Raw genomic sequence first — 22,599 nt, forward strand, 5'->3', positions numbered from 1 at the left:
CTGTATATCGCTGCAGCAACCTGTGAAGTCACACTAAATCAAATCAAAGTATATTTCTGTAGCACTTTTAAAACGAAGTTTTGTACAAAGTGCTTCACACAATAACCAAAAAGGAATAGGTTAAAAAATACAAAATGCTAAATTTGACAAGACAAACTTAAAACAAAAGCATCGTTCAGTGTCGTTCTACAAAGTGAGAGAACAGAGATCGAACAAATATTAGACAGCATGGCGTTTCATAGCTTTTGGTGCTGTGGCACGATCTCTCCAGATGACTTAACTGTTCCTTGGAGCCTTGAAAATAAGCTTTGTGTAAAGGCCCCACATGTTGAAGCCTGACCAATGGGTTTGACAAATCAGAGAGAGAGACAGTCCTTATAAAGCTTTCAAAACAAAAGCTAAGATTTTAATTCAATCTTGAATTGGACAGGAAGCAACGCAGCAAATGTAAGACCAGAGATATGCTGATAACGAGATATGTCAGTTAATAATTTCACTGCAGCTTTCTGGACTACGTGAATATGTCTAATAAGGGACTGATTAATTCCATCATAAAGCACATTACAATAGTCTAAGCAGCTACTTATGAACGCATGAATACCTTTTCTAGGTCACTCTATGAAGAGATTGATGTAAGCTTGAAAAGCTGCCTCAGTTGGAAAAAGCTGCTATGGACCACAGCATTTTTCTGTTTATCCATTTTCAGATTTGAGTCGAGAATCACTCCCAGATTTCTCAGTGGGGACAGGCAGACTTGAATTAGGTGACTCATCAAATCTATGGAACGGAGTTGGCGATAGCACATAGGCATTAGAGGGAGACTTTGCTCATTTTCAACCATATTCCAATATTTCAAACATGATGTGTTTATATTAATGATTAACATGAAACCTTATATTATCTATGTGAAGAGCTCTTTGTAAACACTTAAAATAAACGTCTTCTAGATGAATTGTTCTTTTCTGGACATTAACAACAATAAATTGCAAATGTTCTCATTCTAACCTGGGGACTTTCTGTGTGGAGTTTACATGTTCTCCCTATGTCTGTGTACTCTGGTTTCCTCCCACAGTCCAATGACATGCAGGTTGGGGTTAACTGGTTGGGGGTTTAACTGGTGACTCTAAATTGTCCGTAGGTGTGGATGTGAATGTGGGTTTTTTTCTGTATCTATGTGTCAGCCCTGTGATAGGCTGATGATCTGTCCAGGGTGCTCATCACCTCTCACCCAATGTAGGCTGGTACTGGTTCCAGCCCCCTGTGACCCAGCACATGTGGTAAATGATTGATGGATGTATATTTATTGTGTAAATGTTCCAGCAAGTCCTCCAACCTAAACAACAATGTGTGTTGGAGCATGATCCTTAAAAACAATGGAACAATGGAAACAATCAAAAATGTACACAGTTGTGGAACGGTCAAACTCACACACACACACACACACACACACGCACCTTTCAAACGGAAATGAAACAGTAGTTGCCTGTGGGAAAGGTCTGTGTATTCTGAACCTGTACAACCTATCACAACCTCCTGCTAATACAAAACTTTGATATTTAAGTTAATACGTCATCTACTTTCCTCCTGTGTTTGTGTTGTAGTTACAATGGTCATTATAACATGTTATTGTTGTTAACAGTCACATTTTTAATTAGTGATCACCTAAAATCCAGTTTCTATGCTTTTAGAGGCTAAGTCTGGTGTTATGTTTCTCTTCCTCTTTTTCAAAATGTAGTGGTTAAAGAATGGTCAGAAAGCTATATTTTTTTAAAAGCTCACTAACTTCCTTAAATAGATAGACACTGTAGCTTTAGAAATGTAAAAACGCATTGAAGGGAAACTGTTTTCATGAACAAACATTGTGAATCTTTACAGCAGCAGAATGATGAATATGAGCTTGACTCAAAATAACCATGTTCATTGTAATATAGGAACATGCAGTGCAACGCCTCTACTCATTGTGTTTTGAACAGGTGTTGGACAGCAGTGAAGCTCCACAGCACAGAGAAATAATATATACCAGACTTTGACTGCACAGACAGTAGCTGTTAGACTCAATCTGAGACTTTGGTCTTCTTAAAGAGTTTATCAACAACAAGAAAATATAGAATATGAACAGACCTCTTCTTCAATGTCATTTGGAAAATGACTGTTCATTGCTTCATTTGTTTCTGTTTGATGTTTACCTAAAGCAAAAATGTTTCACTATAAATAATTCATTCTACTAGACTATGATTCCACATGAATAGCTCAGGTAAACTTTACAAAATCATCTTTGCTCTTGCAAATATGAAAGTGAGAACTGTGTTCAAATCCTATGATGTTCCCATACTATCATGTCTAAAAATGTGTTGACAATTTAGATTTTTTCATGGATGTAAGTTCGGCTCAAAATCGAATAGCTGCATAGCCATAGCCAACCATAAATAAAACAATGTTTGCCCTTGAATGTATATCTATTGTATTTGCAGTGCAACAAACCAATCAAAATACTTTTTCATGACCTGCAGACCACCAGGTTCTGTCTGAAAAAGGTTCATGCACTGCTGATTCAATGGCTTCCTCCTTGAATGGTTCTGACGGTTGCTCTCACAAAAATAACTCTGAAGAAAGGACGTTTTTTCTAATAACATTCACAGGAGTTGTCTCCTAAATTGAAATGGTGAGTGCAGATATGCCTATAAGTTCCCATGTGCTTTTGGTCTGAATGTCACGTACCAACAGTGACATAGGTACATATCCAAAATGTGCTTTTTCTGACATCTGCGAAATGATAGAATAAAATAGTGTATTTCACAAATAATGGCAGGAATATGGGTCCACTCTTACCGCCTGTCTGATTCCCTGTCAAATTTACTTTTCAACTGGCATGCCCACAAGATAAGGTGTTGGCTGCTACTTTGTGGTGAGGGTGGCTAAGCAGAGTAAAAATGTCAATAAATCGTTGTGTTTTGCTCAGGGTGGGAAAGCTGGAGGTGTCTCAAGAAGAACTACGGAGCAGTTTTCTATTTAGCTTCCCCCTTAGCTGTGCCTACTCTTGTCAAAGCAGGAATCACTAAAGGTTTAGCTGCCCTAAAAAAATCTTCTGACATTTTAAGATGGTATTACCGCTCATTATAATGACACCATGCCCTGGAGGCCAATTTCTATCGGACACAGAGGACATGTCATATTGTAGATCATATCACGCATCACCACGCAATTCCTTTTGAACAATAAGCAAGGGGGTTTCTTGTAGATAAAAGTCATATATTTCTGCAGGCACCCCAGCTATAACACCACAGAAATCCTCACATACTCCTTCAATTCACATAAGCTGTTTGGTTGCAGTGTTGTGACACAAGAAAGACAAGTGGTGTGGAAACAGTTTCAAAGCTTCAATAAAGGAATAAGATATTATCTTGCTGTTGGTTTAACAACTCAAATATCTTTTCTCTGAGATCAATAAATCACTGCCAGTAAATTACTTCTAGTGAAACAGTGCGGGATGCTTTTTCAAGTGATTCATTTGCATTTTCATGGAGTGTTTTTGTTTTCTGAAGCATCCTCTGCTCCTTCATGGAAAGGTCAATGGGAAATGGTCGGTGTCTACTTCATCTGCATGAGCCAACTCTCAAGTTCAGCCAAGTAAGAAATAAGATTATCTTTATAGAAGGCAGTGTGAATCTGGCCTTTGAATCTTATTCAGTAGAGTATTAATGTCTTATGGGTAGAATCAGTCCAAACTGCTATTAAAATAACTGAAGTCTTGAGCGGGATGTTTTTCAATTCACTGAGCTTCTCATGTTTAATGGAAATTGAGTGTCTCACCTTTTACATCAGTTGATCTTAACATTTAATAGATTCTTTTAAGGATATTAATCTTTTCCATTATATCTTTGTCGTGGATAAGAGGGAGGCATATTTCTCTCAGGCGAAACAACTCATTAACTTCCCAGACACAAACGTTTCTACACCTGAGGTGTGATATGAGAAAACTCAGGTGAGAAGCTGAATAAAAAGCCAACCGTTTGCAAACACATTACATGCCTTGCTCTGTTTTTTTCTATAAAGCTGATAATTTAAAACTAGAAATGCAAATGTATTTTTCCTCCATTATTTCCTGAGTCCAGCTGACATTTACTGAGAGCCACATTATTTGATCCCACCATTAAGTCAAATGTCATTGCATGCACATTATGAAATTTTCAAATTAAGTATTGCAGTCTTGCAGTGTCAGACAGAAACCAAAAAGCTAGCACAAAGACGTTTCAACATAAGTAGCCATTCTTTCAGCCCAAACTGCTGATGACAGTCTCCAGAGAGAGCAGATGCTGCTGCCTTCTGGCTCTGGTCTTCACCGTTCCATTCCAGTAACTGCCTCTGTGCCCCCTGAGATTTGCTACTGTAAAAACTGCTCTCTGTCATGGCATCCAGGTGAAGAAAAACATTAATACTCTAGGTGGCTTTTAGTTCTACCTTTATAAATGTCATCAGCTGTCACCAGTTAAACACATGGAGCAATTGAGATTAAATATATACGGTATGTCTAGTGTGATGTCTTTGAGATTGCAGATTCTGATATGGAAACATGAAACAGTGACATTACAGCTTCTTTGAAATGATTGTTGAAAAGGCAGGAAATCTGATGAGAAGACGTTTTCTTCCCGAAGCCCTACAGTACAATCAGTCATTTTTATTCCCTTTATTGTGTCCTCCTCAGTGTGTTTGACAGGGTGCATTTAAGTCACATTGGCTCCATCACATCACATGACAACCCAAAAATTGTGGTTGTTCATGTAACTGAACTCGCCAGTCCTCTCTCCCCTGATGCCTGAATTCATTTCCCGAGATGAAACCATATTTGCCCTTCAGAAATGTTTACATTAGCAGCTGAATGGCATGAACATAATCTCTCAGTCATGTTCCTGTAACAGCCAAATTGTATATGTCAGGGATGCACACACCACATCACACATGTAAGGGAGTTTTATCTTTGCTTTTTGTTTTGTCTGATGCGGTGATGTAAATGTTTCTTCTTTTCTTTTTCTGCTAATAACAAAAACGGTTTCAGAAACTGGTTCATCTTTCTGAAACTGGCATTCATACAAGGACAGCAACTGTTATTTTGGGTGATATCAGTTGCCTGTTGAAGGCACGCAATTCAGGAAGAACTCACTGAGATATATGTCAAATCTCTGCTGGTCTTCTTTGCCAGCAAAAAGGGACTGAGCAGAAATCTCAGTCTAACCCCCATGACAAGGTCAGCATGTCTCATGCACACAATGTATTGTGGAAAGCACTCAGCACAACAAATAGACCCTAAACTGCTTGATACTTGATGTTTGCACTTTAAAAGCAGTTCACTTGAGTTTATTATGGGGACCCAGCCCGGCATTCTCCATCTCAGAGTATTTGTTCTGGGCCACTGCTTACTGAATATGACTTGAACAGCTGGAGGAATCTCACCAGCAGAGGTCATCTAAAAACCTTTCTACAAGTGATGATGCAATTCCAGTTATCTGATGGTTGGATGGTTGAAATTAATAGCTGTATTAGATGTCTGCTACAGATGAGAAGGACATCCTGTCTTTGCTGCCTGTGAAGACAATATATTTTCTTCAAACAGCAACTCATATTTAAAGTCTACCTTAAATTAAAAATCATTTTTACTAAGCAATTATTATTCATTCTCAGTGTTTGACTTTGAAAGAGAAATGTTATGCATTTTCCTGCAGTAATTATAACCCTTATATTAATGTACCTCTGGTGCAGTGGACGGTACTGGTACATCAGCTCGACAGAACTGTGCCCATGGGTACAGAGTGAGTTCAGGGGTTGGGGCTAATTCAGATATGTCTGGAATAACAGCAGAACAGAGAGAATGAGCCCAGGTTGTGATGCTTTAAGTATATATGTTGCTGCACTGTTAAATGTTCATTGTGGTTTTGTAGTACTGTGTAGAATATGGATTGCCATAAAGATGTTGCATTATTTTAAGAAACAGTCCGTTACAGCATTAGGTCAAAGCTGCCACCATATCACACAATGTCACACCTCCTAATGCATATGTGTGTATGAAAGCTGCTACACTGAATTTCCAACTGATTTTCCAGCAGTTTGATTTGTTACCAATGTCAGAACTGTATTTCAGTAGGATACTTGGTTGCATTAAAGCTGTGGAGTTTCATTCTAAAAGACTTAATCTTTGTTGACTGTAACAACAATATTTCTAAAATATGTAAGATTAAGTTACACTTTAATATTATAATTATTTAAACAAGGATAATTTTTTGTTTTTATTGTGGATGCCTTAATAGAATTTTATATATAATTGTAGAAATAAAACATAAACACTAATTATCGATTATTTTTTATTTTACTTTACATAAATACAATATTTATATACAGCATAGAGTGTATTGGGAGTGTTGTGTAAGATTAACATATCCTGATAAACCAAACTTATATTTATATACCAATGTTACAAGTGATCAGAAAATGACTTTACATAGAAACACAGCTGATTCCACTAACTACATGCAACACAAACGGGGGAAACACATCCTGATGGGGGAACAGATTTTGACACAACACTGTTTCCACGTATTATGGGGCCACCAGATACATTTTGCACACATTAACTTTTGATAGCGACACAAATAATATCCCTGCTAGTGCCATGAAACAATCCTAAGCATTTTCATAATGTGACTGTGTTTAAATAATGACTATTAATTAATAAAATGTACTGTTGAGGAATCAGTTCTAACAATAAAAAGCTAGGCTAACTACTAGACACTCTGGTATGATGAGGTGACTGTGTATTGTGCTGTATGTTGTTAGACTTCAGGAAATCACTGTATGCCAAGAATTAGTCTTGCACATAAACAACCAACTTCTCATTTTATGCAGATGAAGCAACAGGATATAACACACTAGAGGTGCTAGTACATGTGAAATTTAGTCCTTACTGGACAAGGCAAGCCTAGCTGTTCCTCCATGCCCTCAGTGTTTATACCAAATTAAACTAACCATCTCCTGACTCCTTTGTATTACAGGCAAACATGAGAGCGGCAGTGAAAGCAAATTAGATTTCCAAAAATACTGTTCCTTTCATTTGACTTCTCTACCGAAGAGAAATCCTGACTTTGTATTAGTGATAATGCAAAGATAATCAAACGTTTTCTTGCCAGTGAAATTCAAAGGAAACCTGTACTTAAAACAAGCATAAAAAAGATAAATGGTGAAATAGAAAATTCTACTACACTGCAGGTGTACACAGCAGGCTGAACAACAGCATTAGAAGATGGTCAAAGTACAAGCAATACTGGGAATCGTCTTGAATATTTTTGGGAGCTGTTCAAGTGAACTTCATTTCACTATTACCATGCTCACTATTTCTCCCCACCTCCACAGGCATAATAGGAAAATAGCTAATATAAAAACTGAAATTGTATTCTTTCCTCTGTAAAGAGAGATGATTGCATATCAAGTTGGCTGGTTGAAGTACCTCCTGTGTATGACTCCTGTGTGGTGGGAGAGGAAGCATTTTTCTTCCAACCAATGGAAGAGTGAGTCAGGTTTATGACTATGGGGAGCAGAGGGTGGCCTTTATTTCCCTGAGAAGAGTCATTATTATTGCCCTGCAAATTTATGGCTTGCTTCTGGAGAGAACCTACCAGCAGAGTGCCTGTCATTTCTCTTACTATCTTATGCATTATTGATAAGTCTATGGTCCTATCATCCATTGTGTGCTATTGCCATAACTCAACAGCAGAAAACATATACAGTAGATTGTAGTGTTGTGTGAATCTCTCTTTTCTTCTCGCCATTGTATTTTACACCATTATTTTATGGGGAGTTTCACCTGTTAAACAGGAGTTATGATGATACCTGGCACCATATCAACTTTGACCTCTCTTCAAGAACATAAATATTCTCACTTGTCTCTTAATAAAAATATTATCTAGAATCCATAACAGCAAACATCTAACAGCGGAAAGATGTATTACACACACATTTTAAAGAATGATTGCCCTGCAACTGTCATTTAAAAAGAACATAATTGGCTAAGCAAATTAAAGTCAGTGTCATGAATCAGTTTATACGAGTTTGACGCTTGGGTTCACATGAAGATTGACAAGACACAGACAATGGCTTAAGACAGAATAGATGTGGGCTGTAATGAGCGTGCTAATCTACAAGCAAGAAGCTCTGGACCAGGCACAAGAGCCGAGAGCGCTTTTGCTTCTGCAATGCAGCTGAACCCGGCTGGGAAACAAAACTGAAAGAAGAAAGCGTGATATTCATTAAATTACCTCTTCACATTATGCAAATAGAAATGTGATATTTCAATTTGATATCCACTGAATTTCACATGGTTATAAATGCTTCAGAATGAAACGGCTGCTTTATCGGGCTGCGTAAGAGTAATGTGTCACATGACAAAAGACTGAACAACTGATTTGTGAGAGTTGGATTCAATTAATATGTCCTGATAAATGGTTGCCATTAACTATATTTTGCACAGCTACATTGGGACATCATGTTGTTAAAGTACAATTATGATCAGTGTCTTGTAACAAAGGATGTCCTACTTCAACTCTATCCTTCATCTGGCTGTGAATGCTGCTGCTGTTCAGAGACAAAAGAGCATGCAAGCACAGACACCTTTCATTTTCCCTCATCAAACCTGCTAAACTCAGACATATGGAAGCACACAAATCATAGCTGTACTGTATATATAGATTACAAGTACAACCACACATAAGCAAGAATCAGTGAATGGTACTAAACAAGTTCATTAGTGATGTTTTATTTGGCACCTCCCACGTGCTACCTCTTTCTCTCTTTCCAGCGAAGCGCCTCTCACTGAAGGACTCTTCAGAACAGCAGCCATCATCCTATATAGACAGCTGAGAGGGCTGCTTTTTGAAACATTGTATTGTGTAGTTCTGCCTGCGCTTGCAATCATGCTCTTCACTCTGTGATGATGAGGTTAATTTCAGTTTTTTGTGTATATTTTGCTTATGTGTGTGTTTACATAAACTAATTCATCTGCAAGACAAGCTTGTTTTTTTTTTTCATTTTAAACTGTGAGCTTTCAAATAGTTTATTTTATTTATTTATTTATTTTTTATTCAAATAGAGCTTTATGCTCTATTGCTGCCAGAACTTGTAATAAGAATCAACTTTAAAAGCCTTTTACACACAATACATACTCTATTTGATATTTTTTACTTTCATCTCCATTTGGTTATAAAAATCATTTTGAGTTACGTAAGTTTTACTGATGCATCCTTAGCTGCTACAGTAAAAAAAGATAAAGACCCAACAAATTTGTTTATTAGCTTCCCACTTTCAGAAGCTCATCCAATCCATCACCACTGAACAACCTTATGCATATATTATAATACATTAAAGCTGATTGGCTGCACAGGAGTTAGTTTGTGAGTTATGCTGTTTGTCACTCTGTTGCATTAGGTCCCTCAGGTGATGGTGCATGCTTTTCTCTTAAAACAAGAGAAACTGCTGAAAATATATGCTTACATTTCTGAAAGTCTATGTTCAACTCATTCCTATAAATATAATTTTCTGAATTATATAAGTAAAGTATTTCTGATCCTTTACTTAGCTTTCAGTTGAGTTTTCACATGTATTTGCAGAATCAAGTATTTTAAGGTTACTTTGTCTGGTATGGGCAGGAATGTCCAATATAATGACAGTAGAACTGCTGAAGTTCATATCATGTCTGGTTTGAAGATAGAAACTGACTGAAATAATGTCATGCATATTAAATTATAAGCGATCACACAAATGAACCAAGGAGAATAACGCAGCAATATTCATTACTGTTAATAGAACTGTTTAGAAACCCAAGGCTGCCGTTGGGCTGCCACTGAATGCAGACAAAAGAGCAGTGACACATAATCCCTTGACTGCAGACAAGAAAAATGCAATAGCTCAAGACATTGACCCCGGAAACCATAACAACTACACAATATTCATGAGGTTCATTCTGCTGAGATTCATGCTTTTAAATAGTATGTATTCATTTAGAAATCACATTTAACAGCAAAATATTTAGCAAAGAATTTTTATATGTACCTATTTCTAAAACTTCTAAAAGCAAGTCAGCAATTTGTTACTGTGTTCTCACCTAGTATGTTAGAGCTGGTAGGTGTTAGCACAAAATCTTTTAATGACAAATGACATTGAAGGCCTTTGATTTTCAGTTTTTAGTTGTGAACAAAAATTAACTCTTCTTCTTTTGTTTCTTTTAACAATATTATTCCAGCATCACTTGGCAAATACATTAAACTGAGGAAGAATAATATATATATATAGATATAAGAAAGACCCTGATGGACCCCAGTTCTACGTCTAAGTTATTAAACTGCTTAAATTTTTCAAAAAAAATATTTAGTCATTGTCCTAATTTCCTAATCAGTAAAACTTTAGTGAGGAGTAAATGTGAGAACTGACATCATCAACACATGCTGTGCTTCCGTTGCTTTGCTAAACCTGCATCTTCTTTCCTGTATCTTCAGACTTGAAGTATATTTAAAAAGAAAATAAGTATATAATTACACATGCACTTTCCACGTGATAACAGTGTGTGTGTGTGTGTGTGTGTGTGTGTGTGTGTGTAATATAGAATGTACAAATAAGGTTTCTAATAAGGATTGTGATAGTTTAAAGCCACATCACAGGAAAGCAAACATCACTCAAACATGAATAAATAGATTATTGCTTGGGATCTGTTTTCAGCTGTGGATTAATACACATTTAGTTATCTATTCTTTGTGGCCAAAGGACAGTGTACAATGCAGTGACTCAAAATAAATTACAGCAACCATGTTCAATTTAATGAAGAAACATGTCACCCAGTGCAACTGTGATTCACTGAAATGTTCTATACTGGGAGCTTAAGGGCAAAGCAATGACGAAAGCATCCAGAAATGCCACAAATGGAAAAGCATATGCAAAAAGAAAATGCTACACCAGAGATTTGTTGCACCAAAAGTGCTCTGGGATGCTAGGAGACGTGACAAGCTCAATTAGAACAGATAGCAAGAATTTTACATTGCCAGCATATGTTTACAGCTTTATGGTTCACAACTCATTATGTACTGAACTGAAAAGGTTGTACGCCATTTTGTTGTGGTGTCCCAATGCTGAATGTGTAAATCTATCCACTATATGTGCAATGCTCCATATTTTACAGATCAGAAAATACAGTTGCTAGTACAGTTGCTGGGTGCCCCCCCCTTCCAGTAAAGACTTTGTGCCTCCTAAAATCATTTGTGGTGGTGGTGGGGACAGAGTTACAAGTCTTTATCATTTCAGATTACAAAGATACAAAGACTCCCAAAACAACTATGGTTTATTTTGATGAGGATTAGATGCTTTTACTCACCAATTGTTTGTGCTTCCACATTTCTATGTATTCTTGGCTTCCAAGCACATTTTCTTCATTTAATAGAACATTTTGTTTCTTCTGAGAGCACCTACAGAGTCTACTTTAAAGACATTCATTTACTTGTCCATATGGTTTATAAGTTTCTAAATGGCTCCACTTCTCTGTAGGAAAAGAATGAGAGTTTAATCACCGACACCTTTGTCGGGCTTAGCAAGGCAGCTGTGACAGTCAACAACCTCATCATGTCAGCCTGAGACTCAGGAGAGACTGTCCTTGAAACACAAAGAACCTCTGAGGACACTGATTCAATTCAGCCACTGCGATGGTTATTCACAATCACAAAAGCCCAGTGTACTCAAAGCCCTTTCAGAACAGACAAGCATCTATAAAATCACATAGTGCACTCTGGATATCAAAATAAGTTAGTTATTAATACCTCCCACATTCCTAGAGAGAGCTACTGTCATCCCTGCTCATTGATAATTTTGGGTTAGGGTAATTATTCTGCATCCGGGTCAGAAATATACAGATGACAGAATTGGATACAATGTTCCTGATGTACAATTGCACAGATGCTATGAGTGAACCAGGTACAGTATATGGGCTTGCAGTTGATTTGTGCCATCATGTTTCATCCTGCTTTTCATTTTGAGGCAAGGACAAGCTGATACGCCTCACTTGCTCTTATAATTATTTCTGCTCCTCTCCCTTTTTCATGCCCAGGGTGTCGATCCCTGAAGACCTGATGCTGGAATGCCTATCTTAGACGTCTGCAGATGGGGATTGGGAAGTGGTTTAGTTTCAATACAATTTTCCAAATCAAGACTGAGAAATTAAGCAAAATCCTACAGTGTTATCTCTCAGGTTGAATTGGTCACTCAGCAGCAGCACTGATAGACGGATAACACAACCCACTTACTTTTTATCATCCACATGCCTTAGATTATATCTGACTCCATCTGTGCACAGTGTGTAGATGCTACAGTGCTTGTGGGTAGTTTAGCTCTTCAATATAAAACTGTTTACATAGCAGTGTGATTCAGTGTGGTATTTAAGGGATAGATTATAATCCACAAGCCAATCCTTGTATTCTTTCTGTAATATGCACACAGCAGCAGCACCGTCCCCAGACATGGAAGCTTTAGTGGTTGTCTGTGTTCACCAGATAAAGAGGAACAATGGTTCTAATAGGCAGCAAAGTCTCCACAACCAGTTTTTCTGCACTGCACATTTGTTCTCACAAAGGCTAAATGTATTTTGAGTGGCAGATTAAGGATATTGGTCAGGAGCTCTGCATTGTCAACTCTGAAAAGTGGGGTAAATGTGCTTTTGGATGATAATTCACACGTTTTTAGGCTTGGCGGCGGACAAAGAAGGTACTGTTCTCAGTTTTGGGAAATGTGCTTTACAGATTGTTAATTATGGGTTCCATAATCTCATTAAGTCCTTCTGCTTTGTGACTCAATTTCTTTTACAAGCATTAGGCATGATTGAGTAGTTTAGGAGTTTAAGTTCTTGTTTTGTCTGAGTTCAAAAAAAAAAAAAAAAAAAAAAAAAAAAAGGCTGTCCTCATAAGGGCTCTGTTTTGTCCCATTTGTATTCCACAAGGCAGCCTGGTGTCCAGCAGCAGCTACAGCACGACTTGCCTGATCGAGTGTCTGTGATACCAAACTGTCTTGGCTTAGGGAAGATACAAACATTCAAAAACGATATCCGTTCAACAGTTTATTTGCTTATTTATTTATTTTTCAGTATCATTTGGACATTTTACTAACTAACCTCACAGTAAGTGCCATATAGAAATGGTTCAAGAAATATTCACTCTTCTCTTAAAGTGGCTCAATATTTTTATTTTTTAGAATAGACATTTTAAATAACAATGTAAAACTGCTTCACAGCAAGTTTCAACTCAATGTTTATTAGTTTGCCAATTTTACTGTTTTGTTTCTCATATTGTTGTTTGGCTACAGTATATTTTAATAAATATTTAGTGGTTTAAATAATAATTTCATCTGTAATTTATAAGAGTAATTTATAACACATAAGTGTTATATGTGTCATGTATTTTAAGTCATTTTCAGTCTGCAAAGTAATTAGTAACTACTGTTCCTAGACAAATGTATTAAATTAAAAATGCAGGAAGAAATGATGGTTATGTCAGGTGTAGTGGACGACATTGTACATTGGTTTAAGTTCATTTAACTTAAAGAAAGCTAGAACGTTCCTCTTTTGAGTTGATTGAAGTTACAGTATAAACAAATATTTAGAAAACGTTAGTTGATGTTGTTTTAAAAATGTAAAACTTGCTCTGGTAACTGAACATGAGAAAACAAGTTAAACAAACCCAAGAAACAGTACTAAGTTAATTCAAGTGTTTTTGTTAGGCTCCTCCTTTGACATAAAGCATTTGCAGCTCACAAAGTCATTTTGCTCCAGGACATAAACAACACCCAGGTATTTTTTATTTAAAAAAATCTATAGAAGTATAAAACTGAATTTATAATAATATGATATATTCATCAAGGTTATTACTGTCTTCATTATTATGAAAAAAGAGGGACTTAATGAAACATGTATTAAAGGAAGAGCAAATTTCATGTCTTTATCCTTCAAACTACAACAGTGAAGTCACTGAAAACCTTTAACAGTGCATGCTGGGAAGTGTAGTTTTGTTCATTAAAAGACTTGACTTCATGAATTGACTAAACTTTAGCAGTTCATTCATTAAACTCATTATTTAAAGTCAAAATACTTGGAATCAAAACAACTAATTTATACATTTGTAAAGATATCCTATATTAAATTAAGTTCAAATTAACAAAACGTACATTTTGAGATTAGGTTTATGTTAAACAGTTTCTTCGTTTTTGATAAATGACTGTATGAGCTTGTATAGTGTAGAGGTGTAAACGAGTATAACAAGTATAATTACCTTTCTAACTGCATGTTCAACTGATTTTTTTCATCTGATTCAGATTGTCCTCTTGGGTTTTTAAAGTGTTACTGTTATTCCCGGTACACGTTCAAATGAGGACTGTATGTGCTGGAGAAAATCCAATTTAATAAATGTCTGTGGAATACAGATAATTTTACTCTATTATAAATATCAAGGTGAGCATGATTTAGGTTGCAGTAGCTGTTTGCAAAGATTATCGATTTCAAGAGTAGGGCACTCCTTGCCTTGTTTTCACCAAATGATCTCCGTAAATCTTGTGTTTCATCAGGGTCAGCAGTCAGTTAAGAGGCGCTGCAGGACGTGTCAGGTGTCTCTAGTCTCTGGAAGGTTGATTGAGTCCTTGAGAGCTCCTTGTATAGACTGACATGGCAATTGCTCCTCTGTCTGCTAGAGCATGTCAACATGCCCTGTGTGTCTGTGTTAGTTGCCCTGGCTATCGATGTTTATTTATACTGGCAATATGTCATTAATAGCTCCATCCACAGGGCTGATTAATAAAGTCTTAAGTCTCGGGTACTCTCATGATATTGCCCTCCCTCCGAGTGTAAACATTGTGAAGACAGATTAGTTCTGCAGCTGTGGATAAAGAAGATTAGCAGAGATTATTAACAGGGATGTTGGATTAAATAGACAGTATCACTCCCTCCTTTACAGACTTCCCAGCAGTGTGGTTAAAGCACAAGTTGGGATGAAAATGCTCAAACTGGCAGTGTGGTTAAAACCACATGTCTCAGCAGTCGTCATAAGGATTGGAGGCAGGGCTGCCTGGATTCAATCTCCTTGGTCCCAATTAAAGTCAGATTTACTGACATCACAGTGATTATGCTCAAGCTGTTCAGTGAAGAGATGATACAGGACTTATGGGAACGGCAACTAATTGGAGGTCTTCGGTCTCTCACTTTGTGTCCACTCATTAACCTGCCTTTTCCACTAAAATATTTGTCACATATCTATATACTTAGATTGTTACATACATTTTCAAGGACAGCTTGAAATATTGTATTCATGCATCCCCCAGCACATTAAAACTGGATAGTGGATACTGGTTGTAAACTTTTTAAAGTGCATGCCACTGTTTTCTCCCTTGTTGTTGATAATATTCAATCATGATGCTTTGCCGCTTCTCCTTGTATCAAATCATAGCAGATTGAATCAACTGAAGCATTTTACAGTGCATTATTGTAAAGGATCTACATACTTTCTTCACTACCTCATAAATCGCCACCACAGCATATCCAAATAATGTTGATATAAGCCTATGTATATTCTTTTGTACAGTTTAACAAGTTTTAAAATAAAATCTGAGCTGGTTGTGTCTAATATCTTATTAATATAGCCATGTTTTAGTTTAGGTAAATAACTAAAAATAATAACATTCATGTGTTTACACAATGCAAAAGTGCTATATAGTACAAATGGGTTATATTTTAACCAATTTATTTTTGTTTGATAAGTCTTGGACTTAAACTGTGTATATGATTTTCAGATCCAAGATTCTAAATTAACATATCTATTCACTCACGTAAGCAAATTTTGCTCATCTGACAAAAAGGAGTCAATATACACCTTGCAGGGCCATGATAAGGAAGGATCCTTTAAGCATCCACCTGTGATTATGGCATTGTTTGTTTCCTGCATGGGTCACCTATGGGCTATAATCATACCTACTTTGGAAAAGAAAACTTGACCTGTGGTGGGATGGTGTGAGCTGCCATGAGATCACAGAGTTTCTCTGCCATTAGGATCCATGATCTTGCATTATTATTGTATCGTTCTTCACAATAAACATAACTGAACTAAGTATTAGCCACAAAAGTGTCAATTAAAAATGCACAAACAACCCCAGTACATGCTGAAATATTGGGAGGCCTGTATACATGGTAAAAGTGTCAATATTATATGCACAAAACTTTTTATGTCAGTCAAATGTGCAAATGCAAACTTATTATTACATGCACATATGAGTCCCCACACTTCAATTTTAAAACATTCCGTAGCTTCATACTGAATTTTTATGGATATACTAAACTGGTGCTGGAATGAAACAACTTTTACAGATCCCCATGACACAGAAAATTTTACTGTAGACTACAATTTGAAGAATGAAAAAAGACATTTTCTTTAGTGAGATTTAATCTTGGGCCACATTTCAGGAAAGTTATTTTAAGAGATAAAGTCTTCAGTCTGTATAATGGACATTAAACTGTCTTGTTTTCATAATTGCTGTGCCATTTGTGACCCATTCAAAATATCTGGTGGCCCATAGAGCAAAGATTTTGGGTGCAACACTGTAGAAACATTACCAACCAATGAGATGCCTATGGTTTAAATGCAGTTTAATTTATTGCATCTGGAGTTTTCACAGTAGTGTCCAGTGCCATCTAGTGGTAAGGAGATGATAATACACAGCGGTTTAGCTTAATGTTATGTATTTTGTCTCATTATTTTATATCAGTCCCTCAGGAAAATTATTTTTATTCAGCCATTGAAGAAACAAGTAAGAACCATATTAATTTTTAGAGCTATTATGATACTTGTGTTGGAAAGAACAGGGGCAGTTCTGGATGATTTACAGACAAAGGCCATTAGAGTTACAGCCAAAACATAATGTAATAATAATAACATACATAAAATAACCATTAACATACCAAATATTAATATGTAATAAAGGTCCACAGAGTCCAATAACCTCATCTAAAGTAGAAAATAATTTTTAATAATAACAACTCATATACTGTATGTCCCGCAGCAGAGTGGTGAAGTGTCATTTTTCTACACATACAAAAATAAAGTCATAGCCAACAAATTCATCCATCTGTTTCACATGCAGTTTTATCATCCTGGCTCATTTTAAGTTGAACTGCTTCTTCAGAGGTTCTCATCTCCACAGCCACCCTCTGCCTCTGCTCCTCGTCCAGTTTCTTGTAGTTGTAGTAATGCATGATGAATAAAAATATGCCGGGCCCAAGCATAAATAATCCACATGCATAGTACAGGTATTTGTATTCCCCAAAAATATCAACCAAGGCTCCTGAAAGAGAAAACATACACTTTATTTTACAAATCCCTCAGTAATAGTGTATGTAAATGAGGCTGTGAATGTACAAACCTGAGAGTGGAGGACCAAGAAGCACTGGTCCACATTCAATAATGGTGACGAGCCCAACAGCACTGGAGAAGCGACGAGCTCCAACGAGATCCATCAGAACTTCAAAGAGCAGCGCAGAAACCATCCCAAAACCCAAACCAAAGAAAACAGCATAAACAACCAGACCCACATTTCCAGTGGCCAGTGGGCACAGTAGGTGACACACACCACTATATGAAACAGCAAAACTGAACAAATATTGTATCCGTGGCCTAACCCACTTAGTGTTGCCAATGAGGCCAGTTGTTGGTCTGATAAACATGTCCACCAGTGCAAAAAGAGAGAGCAAGAAAGCTGCTGAATATTCATCAATTCCTTGATGTTTGGCATAAGGAGCCAGAAAAACCACGGGTGCAAAAAAGCCAAAAAACATGACCACATTACCAATGAGATAAATGAGGAAGCCTCTGTGTCTAAATAGTGAGAGATCTATGAATCTGTGCACACAGCCCTGACTCTCACTGTGGCTTTTTTCAGTTCGGAGGTTAGCCGACTGTCCGCTGGTGTCCTCAACAGCAGCTTCTTCAGCGGTTTCTCCATTACACTCTGGTGGTTCAGTCTTTGGCTCGAGCTGGACACATATGCCAACTGGTCTCATCAGAGCACCAGCTACACAGCAATTCAGAACAATGGATCCCAGGATGAGGAAGCTTCCCCTCCAACCAAAACAATCAAACAGAAACTGATTAAGAGGTGCCAAAGTGGACAGAACAACTGGACTTCCTGTCATAGCCAGCCCATTTGCAAGAGGCCTTTTGACATGGAAGTAGGTAGCTATGATGGTCAGAGCTGGCTGTAGGTTGAAGGCGAGGCCAAAACCTATTGAAAACATAAAATCGTCAATTACACACCATATGGACCATATATGTATGTATATATGTAATACATTTTGTGATACTACTGTCTCAATAAAATTAAAATTGATTGACAGATAAAGAAACACTCTTATATCACATACAAATTTAAATCATACAAACAAAATGTCATCCTATGATGATCCCATGTGGACCTGACTAAACATCTTCATCAGCAGCATTTTTACTAACATTCAGTTTTACACATTGTTAAGTAAATTAAACATTACTTGTTTCGGGAGTGTTGGTCAGAAAATAAGCAATTTGGCTTCTTTGGTTTTAGGACTTCACTTGGATATTTTATAGACCAAATAATCTTCAGATTAATAGTGATAAAAATAATTGTTGTAAATGCAATTATTATTGCTGCTAATATATTTAATTTGATGTCTATTGTGGTCCAATCTTTTACTTTTGATGTACAGTTTCTCTTGTGTGCCAAAGTGGTTGGTGCATGTAAAGTTTAAAGTCTGTGAGGCGTGTTTGCTCAGTGGTAGTAACATGATTGTGCAATTTGGTATACAAGCAAGTGTGGATTTCTTAAATGCATCTCATTTAGTCTAACAATCTCAAAAAACAAAGTCTCATGCATAGCACAATTATAACCTGTTATAGATATTTCATTGCGATCTAAACAAATGTCTACATGACACAGAATGGCCAACATTAACCCCACACATCCTCCTGTGCCAGCCAGTCAAAACCAGGCAACATAAAGCAAACATCACAAAGAACAGTAAACATGTCTCAAAGAAAAATGTCTGAAAATCTTAAATACTTCATGCATTTTATGAAAGTGAATGAATTTCAATTTATTTTATTGGTTCATTGATGACAAAGTATATGTTTAATAATGAAAAAAGACTATAATTTACCTCCAATTACACCAACACAAAGGTACAGGTGCATGATAGAAGTGCCAAAAGAAGCGAGCACCATGCCAGCGCTGACCATAATCCCACCAACCATAACCACAGGCCTGCTGCCATAGCGGTTTACAAGTATACTGCTCACAGGTCCTGCACAGAACAGAGAACCAGCTCACTTTTTAGGTACAAAATATATGATCAACTTATTTTGCTCCAACTGTTCATGGAATATACTGTGTGTGTCAGTGTGTAATTTCTTTTTAAATACCTGTTAAATTTTGTTAGATTTTTGAAAAATATATGATCCCACTGACCTCCTGCATACATTGAGGCAAGCATGACTGAAGACACCCAGGCAATCTCACTGTAGGAAACTGAAAAATATTCCTGAATCTCCTTAAAGTAGATGGTGAGGGACTTGGGAAAGGCATAGGAGAATCCTATGGAGATGAAAGCACCAAAGACGACAGCCCAGCCCCATCCTCCGTCTGGTGGGGTATAGCCTAGATTGGTTGCTGCTGCAGGGGACATGTTCAATTCACCAGCTGAGTAGTGGGAGCAAGTACAAGAAGTGAGCAAAGAATAAACCACTGCATGTTTTCAAAGCAGTGATAGTAATACACGCAATGCAGACCCTAATACATACAGTTGGCATACCTAAAGAGCTCACCTCTGCACAGTTGTTTTAGCGGTGTACCCAGGTTATGAACAGTGACAGGCTGTGTCAGAAAGATCCTCCAGTAAGGCCTTGGAGCTCATCACGTGTGTCTGGTAAACACAAGTGACCATACACAAAGAAGCAATAATCCTTATAGAGAGAAGGATAAGTGCTAATATTTGTCTAGTAAACATTTTTTTCTGTTAAAAATTTGAGTGCTCCTCCTGAGGCCCTTTGTACTCCATGTGTTTATTTTGGGTCTGTTTGGGTGTGTGTGTGTGTGTGTGTGTGTGTTAGCTGTGTGTGCTTAAGGTGGAAATCTGCAAAATAGCTAAAATCCTGTCAATCCAGTGAATTAGATACCTGACAAATCACATTATGGCATCACATTGCTACAATGATCTTACACATCCAGTAGTGCCAAAAAGTAGTCTTGCTAAAGAATGTGCACCATTGACAGTAACAGTCTATTGGTTACTTAAAGGAGTAGCTACCATGGTATAATTGTATTAAGAGAGAAAACCTTAGATCGTGCTTCATTACCAAACCCTGAATAAAGCACACGTTTTACCCCAAAGTGTGAATGCTACTTGTCTTCTTTTTAAACTTTATACTTCAGATTTCTATTTTTTAATGAGCAGCCAACTGCTCTGGCTTCAACAACTGTTGAAGTCTTTTTACTTTTGAAATTTGTTATTCATTTTACAATAAAAAACATTTATTCAGGTTATGTAAAATATATATATGTCTTGCTATACAACATATACATATAACATCTAACATATATGTCATATACGATTTCATTTTTCTTTCCAACTCCATGATTTATTTCATGACTCATAAGATTTTTCTAGGGATGCTTTGAAGGCAAATGCCCCTAAGACTGGGAAACACTGAAGTAATTACAACCTGAAAATAAAAAGCTCTTCCTCAACCAGCAATAGCAATAAAATCCTAGTTGTGTAATATGTGATAATTGAGCAGTGAAAATATAATGTAGGCTACTTTTACATTTGAAGTTTTAAATATATTTTGCCGGTAATACTGAATAATGACATTTAAATGTGGATATTATCACACTGTCTTAGTATTTTTACTTCCACCCCTGCAGAGAGCCCCAGTGTTAGTTCTTTAAAAAACAGAAGTATATGAAAAGTGCTGTGAGAACTAGAAAAAAAAGGGATGTCATAATCAGCATTGAGCCTTCAGCTATGTCTGCTGTTTCATCCAACCTGTGAATTTATGAGGGAGTCAAACTGTTTTGCTCTTATAGAAAACACCTGAGCTCCCTTAGAAGAAAAAAAAAATCTCCCAAAATAGCCAATAACTATAATAAATTCTTTAATATCAATTGTAATCATAACAACTACTCCATACAAATTAAAAACCAAAACAATGAAACGTATGATCTCGCTCTTTTTTTTTTTTTTGTTCTGTCCAGGGCACAGAGGGCGTTGTTATAAAGTAAAATGCATGTCTTTGCAGCACCCGCAGTTTTCAGAGGAGGTATGAGATTAGTCTGTTTTTAAACTACTCCTCAGTGTAATTGGAAGACACCTGGTTTTCTTGGTTTTTCTGCATTGCTTTCTGCTAATCTGCATAAGTTTTCAGCATACAAGTTGCAGTAATTAAGTATTTTCATACTTTTGTATGAAAATACTTATTTGATAAATACTGCTTTCACGCTTTTGTTTATTGTCCATTGAAAAATAGCAATGAAGACAATACCTAACACTTGGTAACCCATATTCATGCATAAATGCACAGGGCAATATTATGGAAACAAACAAACTAGTTAATACAGTAAACATCAAACATCAAAGATTGTTTATCTAAACTGTCCCAAAGTGTCATAAACGTTCAACTTCTTCCTGCTAGAAATTTCTGCTCCAGTGATTTTCTCTTGTGCACTTGAATGAGTGAAATATCCAAAGCTGAAAAAGAAAACTGAAGACACACTGTTACCAGTTCTCTATTCTGTCCCAGGTGCTTTATGATGTGCCTTGTCCCATATGTGTGGCATATGTCTGGTTCCTCCAGTTTCTGCCGAGAAAGCAAGTGAATTTCATTGATATCTCACTTTCAGGCTGTGATAGAACAAAATAGAAGGATGCCAGCTCTGAGACAGCCATGGAGGAAATGCATGTGATAGATGGGAAAGACAAGGTGAACTTGCATTCCACTGACTTTAAAAAGACCTGGCGGTTTTCCATTTTTGCAGATTGGCCTAAATGTGGTTGTTATGTAGTATTATCCCAGGTGACTGACTTCGGCATATTGGCAGGTTCACTAGGGGCACCTAGCAATTACATTCATGTTCTGTGCTGTGGGCCTCGGTTGGTTCGTTCACTTCATGATATGTCCACCTATGAGACCAATAATGGACAAGTCCTGTGCTGCAGAAAACACTGGCTGTTAACCACAGAACAAAATACATTTAATCCAGTATAAAACCGAAAAATATAGAGACATTCCTCTTCTGCAAAGCTTATGGGGGCTGGGAGTCAGCTTGACATCCAGTACATCCTCTGGCATTCATGTTACCATCTTCCCAACACCTTTTGCACTCATACAGCCAGAAAATTTTTATGCCAGCAAGCAAGGGTATTTTCTTGGATACTGTCCATAGCAGTTGACACTGTCTTCCACACTGCCTTAGCTGTCACAGAAACTACATTGATAGTCCCTGAATAAACCACTGAATGTTTTC

The 22,599-nt window shown here is 37.0% G+C and overlaps 1 protein-coding gene across 1 annotated transcript; it reads right to left on the reverse strand.

The window, feature by feature from the left end:
- Nucleotides 1-17,080: 17,080 nt before the first annotated feature.
- On the reverse strand, nucleotides 17,081-19,949 carry LOC113145727 (monocarboxylate transporter 2-like). Its single transcript, XM_026332769.1, has 5 exons — nucleotides 19,902-19,949; nucleotides 19,546-19,776; nucleotides 19,238-19,381; nucleotides 17,470-18,327; nucleotides 17,081-17,391 (listed from the first exon to the last, which is right to left on the reverse strand). The coding sequence occupies exons 2-5, from the start codon at nucleotides 19,760-19,762 to the stop codon at nucleotides 17,168-17,170; spliced, it is 1,443 nt and encodes a 480-aa protein (XP_026188554.1). The 5' UTR covers nucleotides 19,763-19,776; nucleotides 19,902-19,949; the 3' UTR covers nucleotides 17,081-17,167.
- Between the last annotated feature and the right edge of the window lie 2,650 nt (nucleotides 19,950-22,599).

The sequence above is a fragment of the Mastacembelus armatus genome, chromosome 7, assembly GCF_900324485.2.
Source record: "Mastacembelus armatus chromosome 7, fMasArm1.2, whole genome shotgun sequence".
Taxonomy (NCBI): domain Eukaryota; kingdom Metazoa; phylum Chordata; class Actinopteri; order Synbranchiformes; family Mastacembelidae; genus Mastacembelus; species Mastacembelus armatus.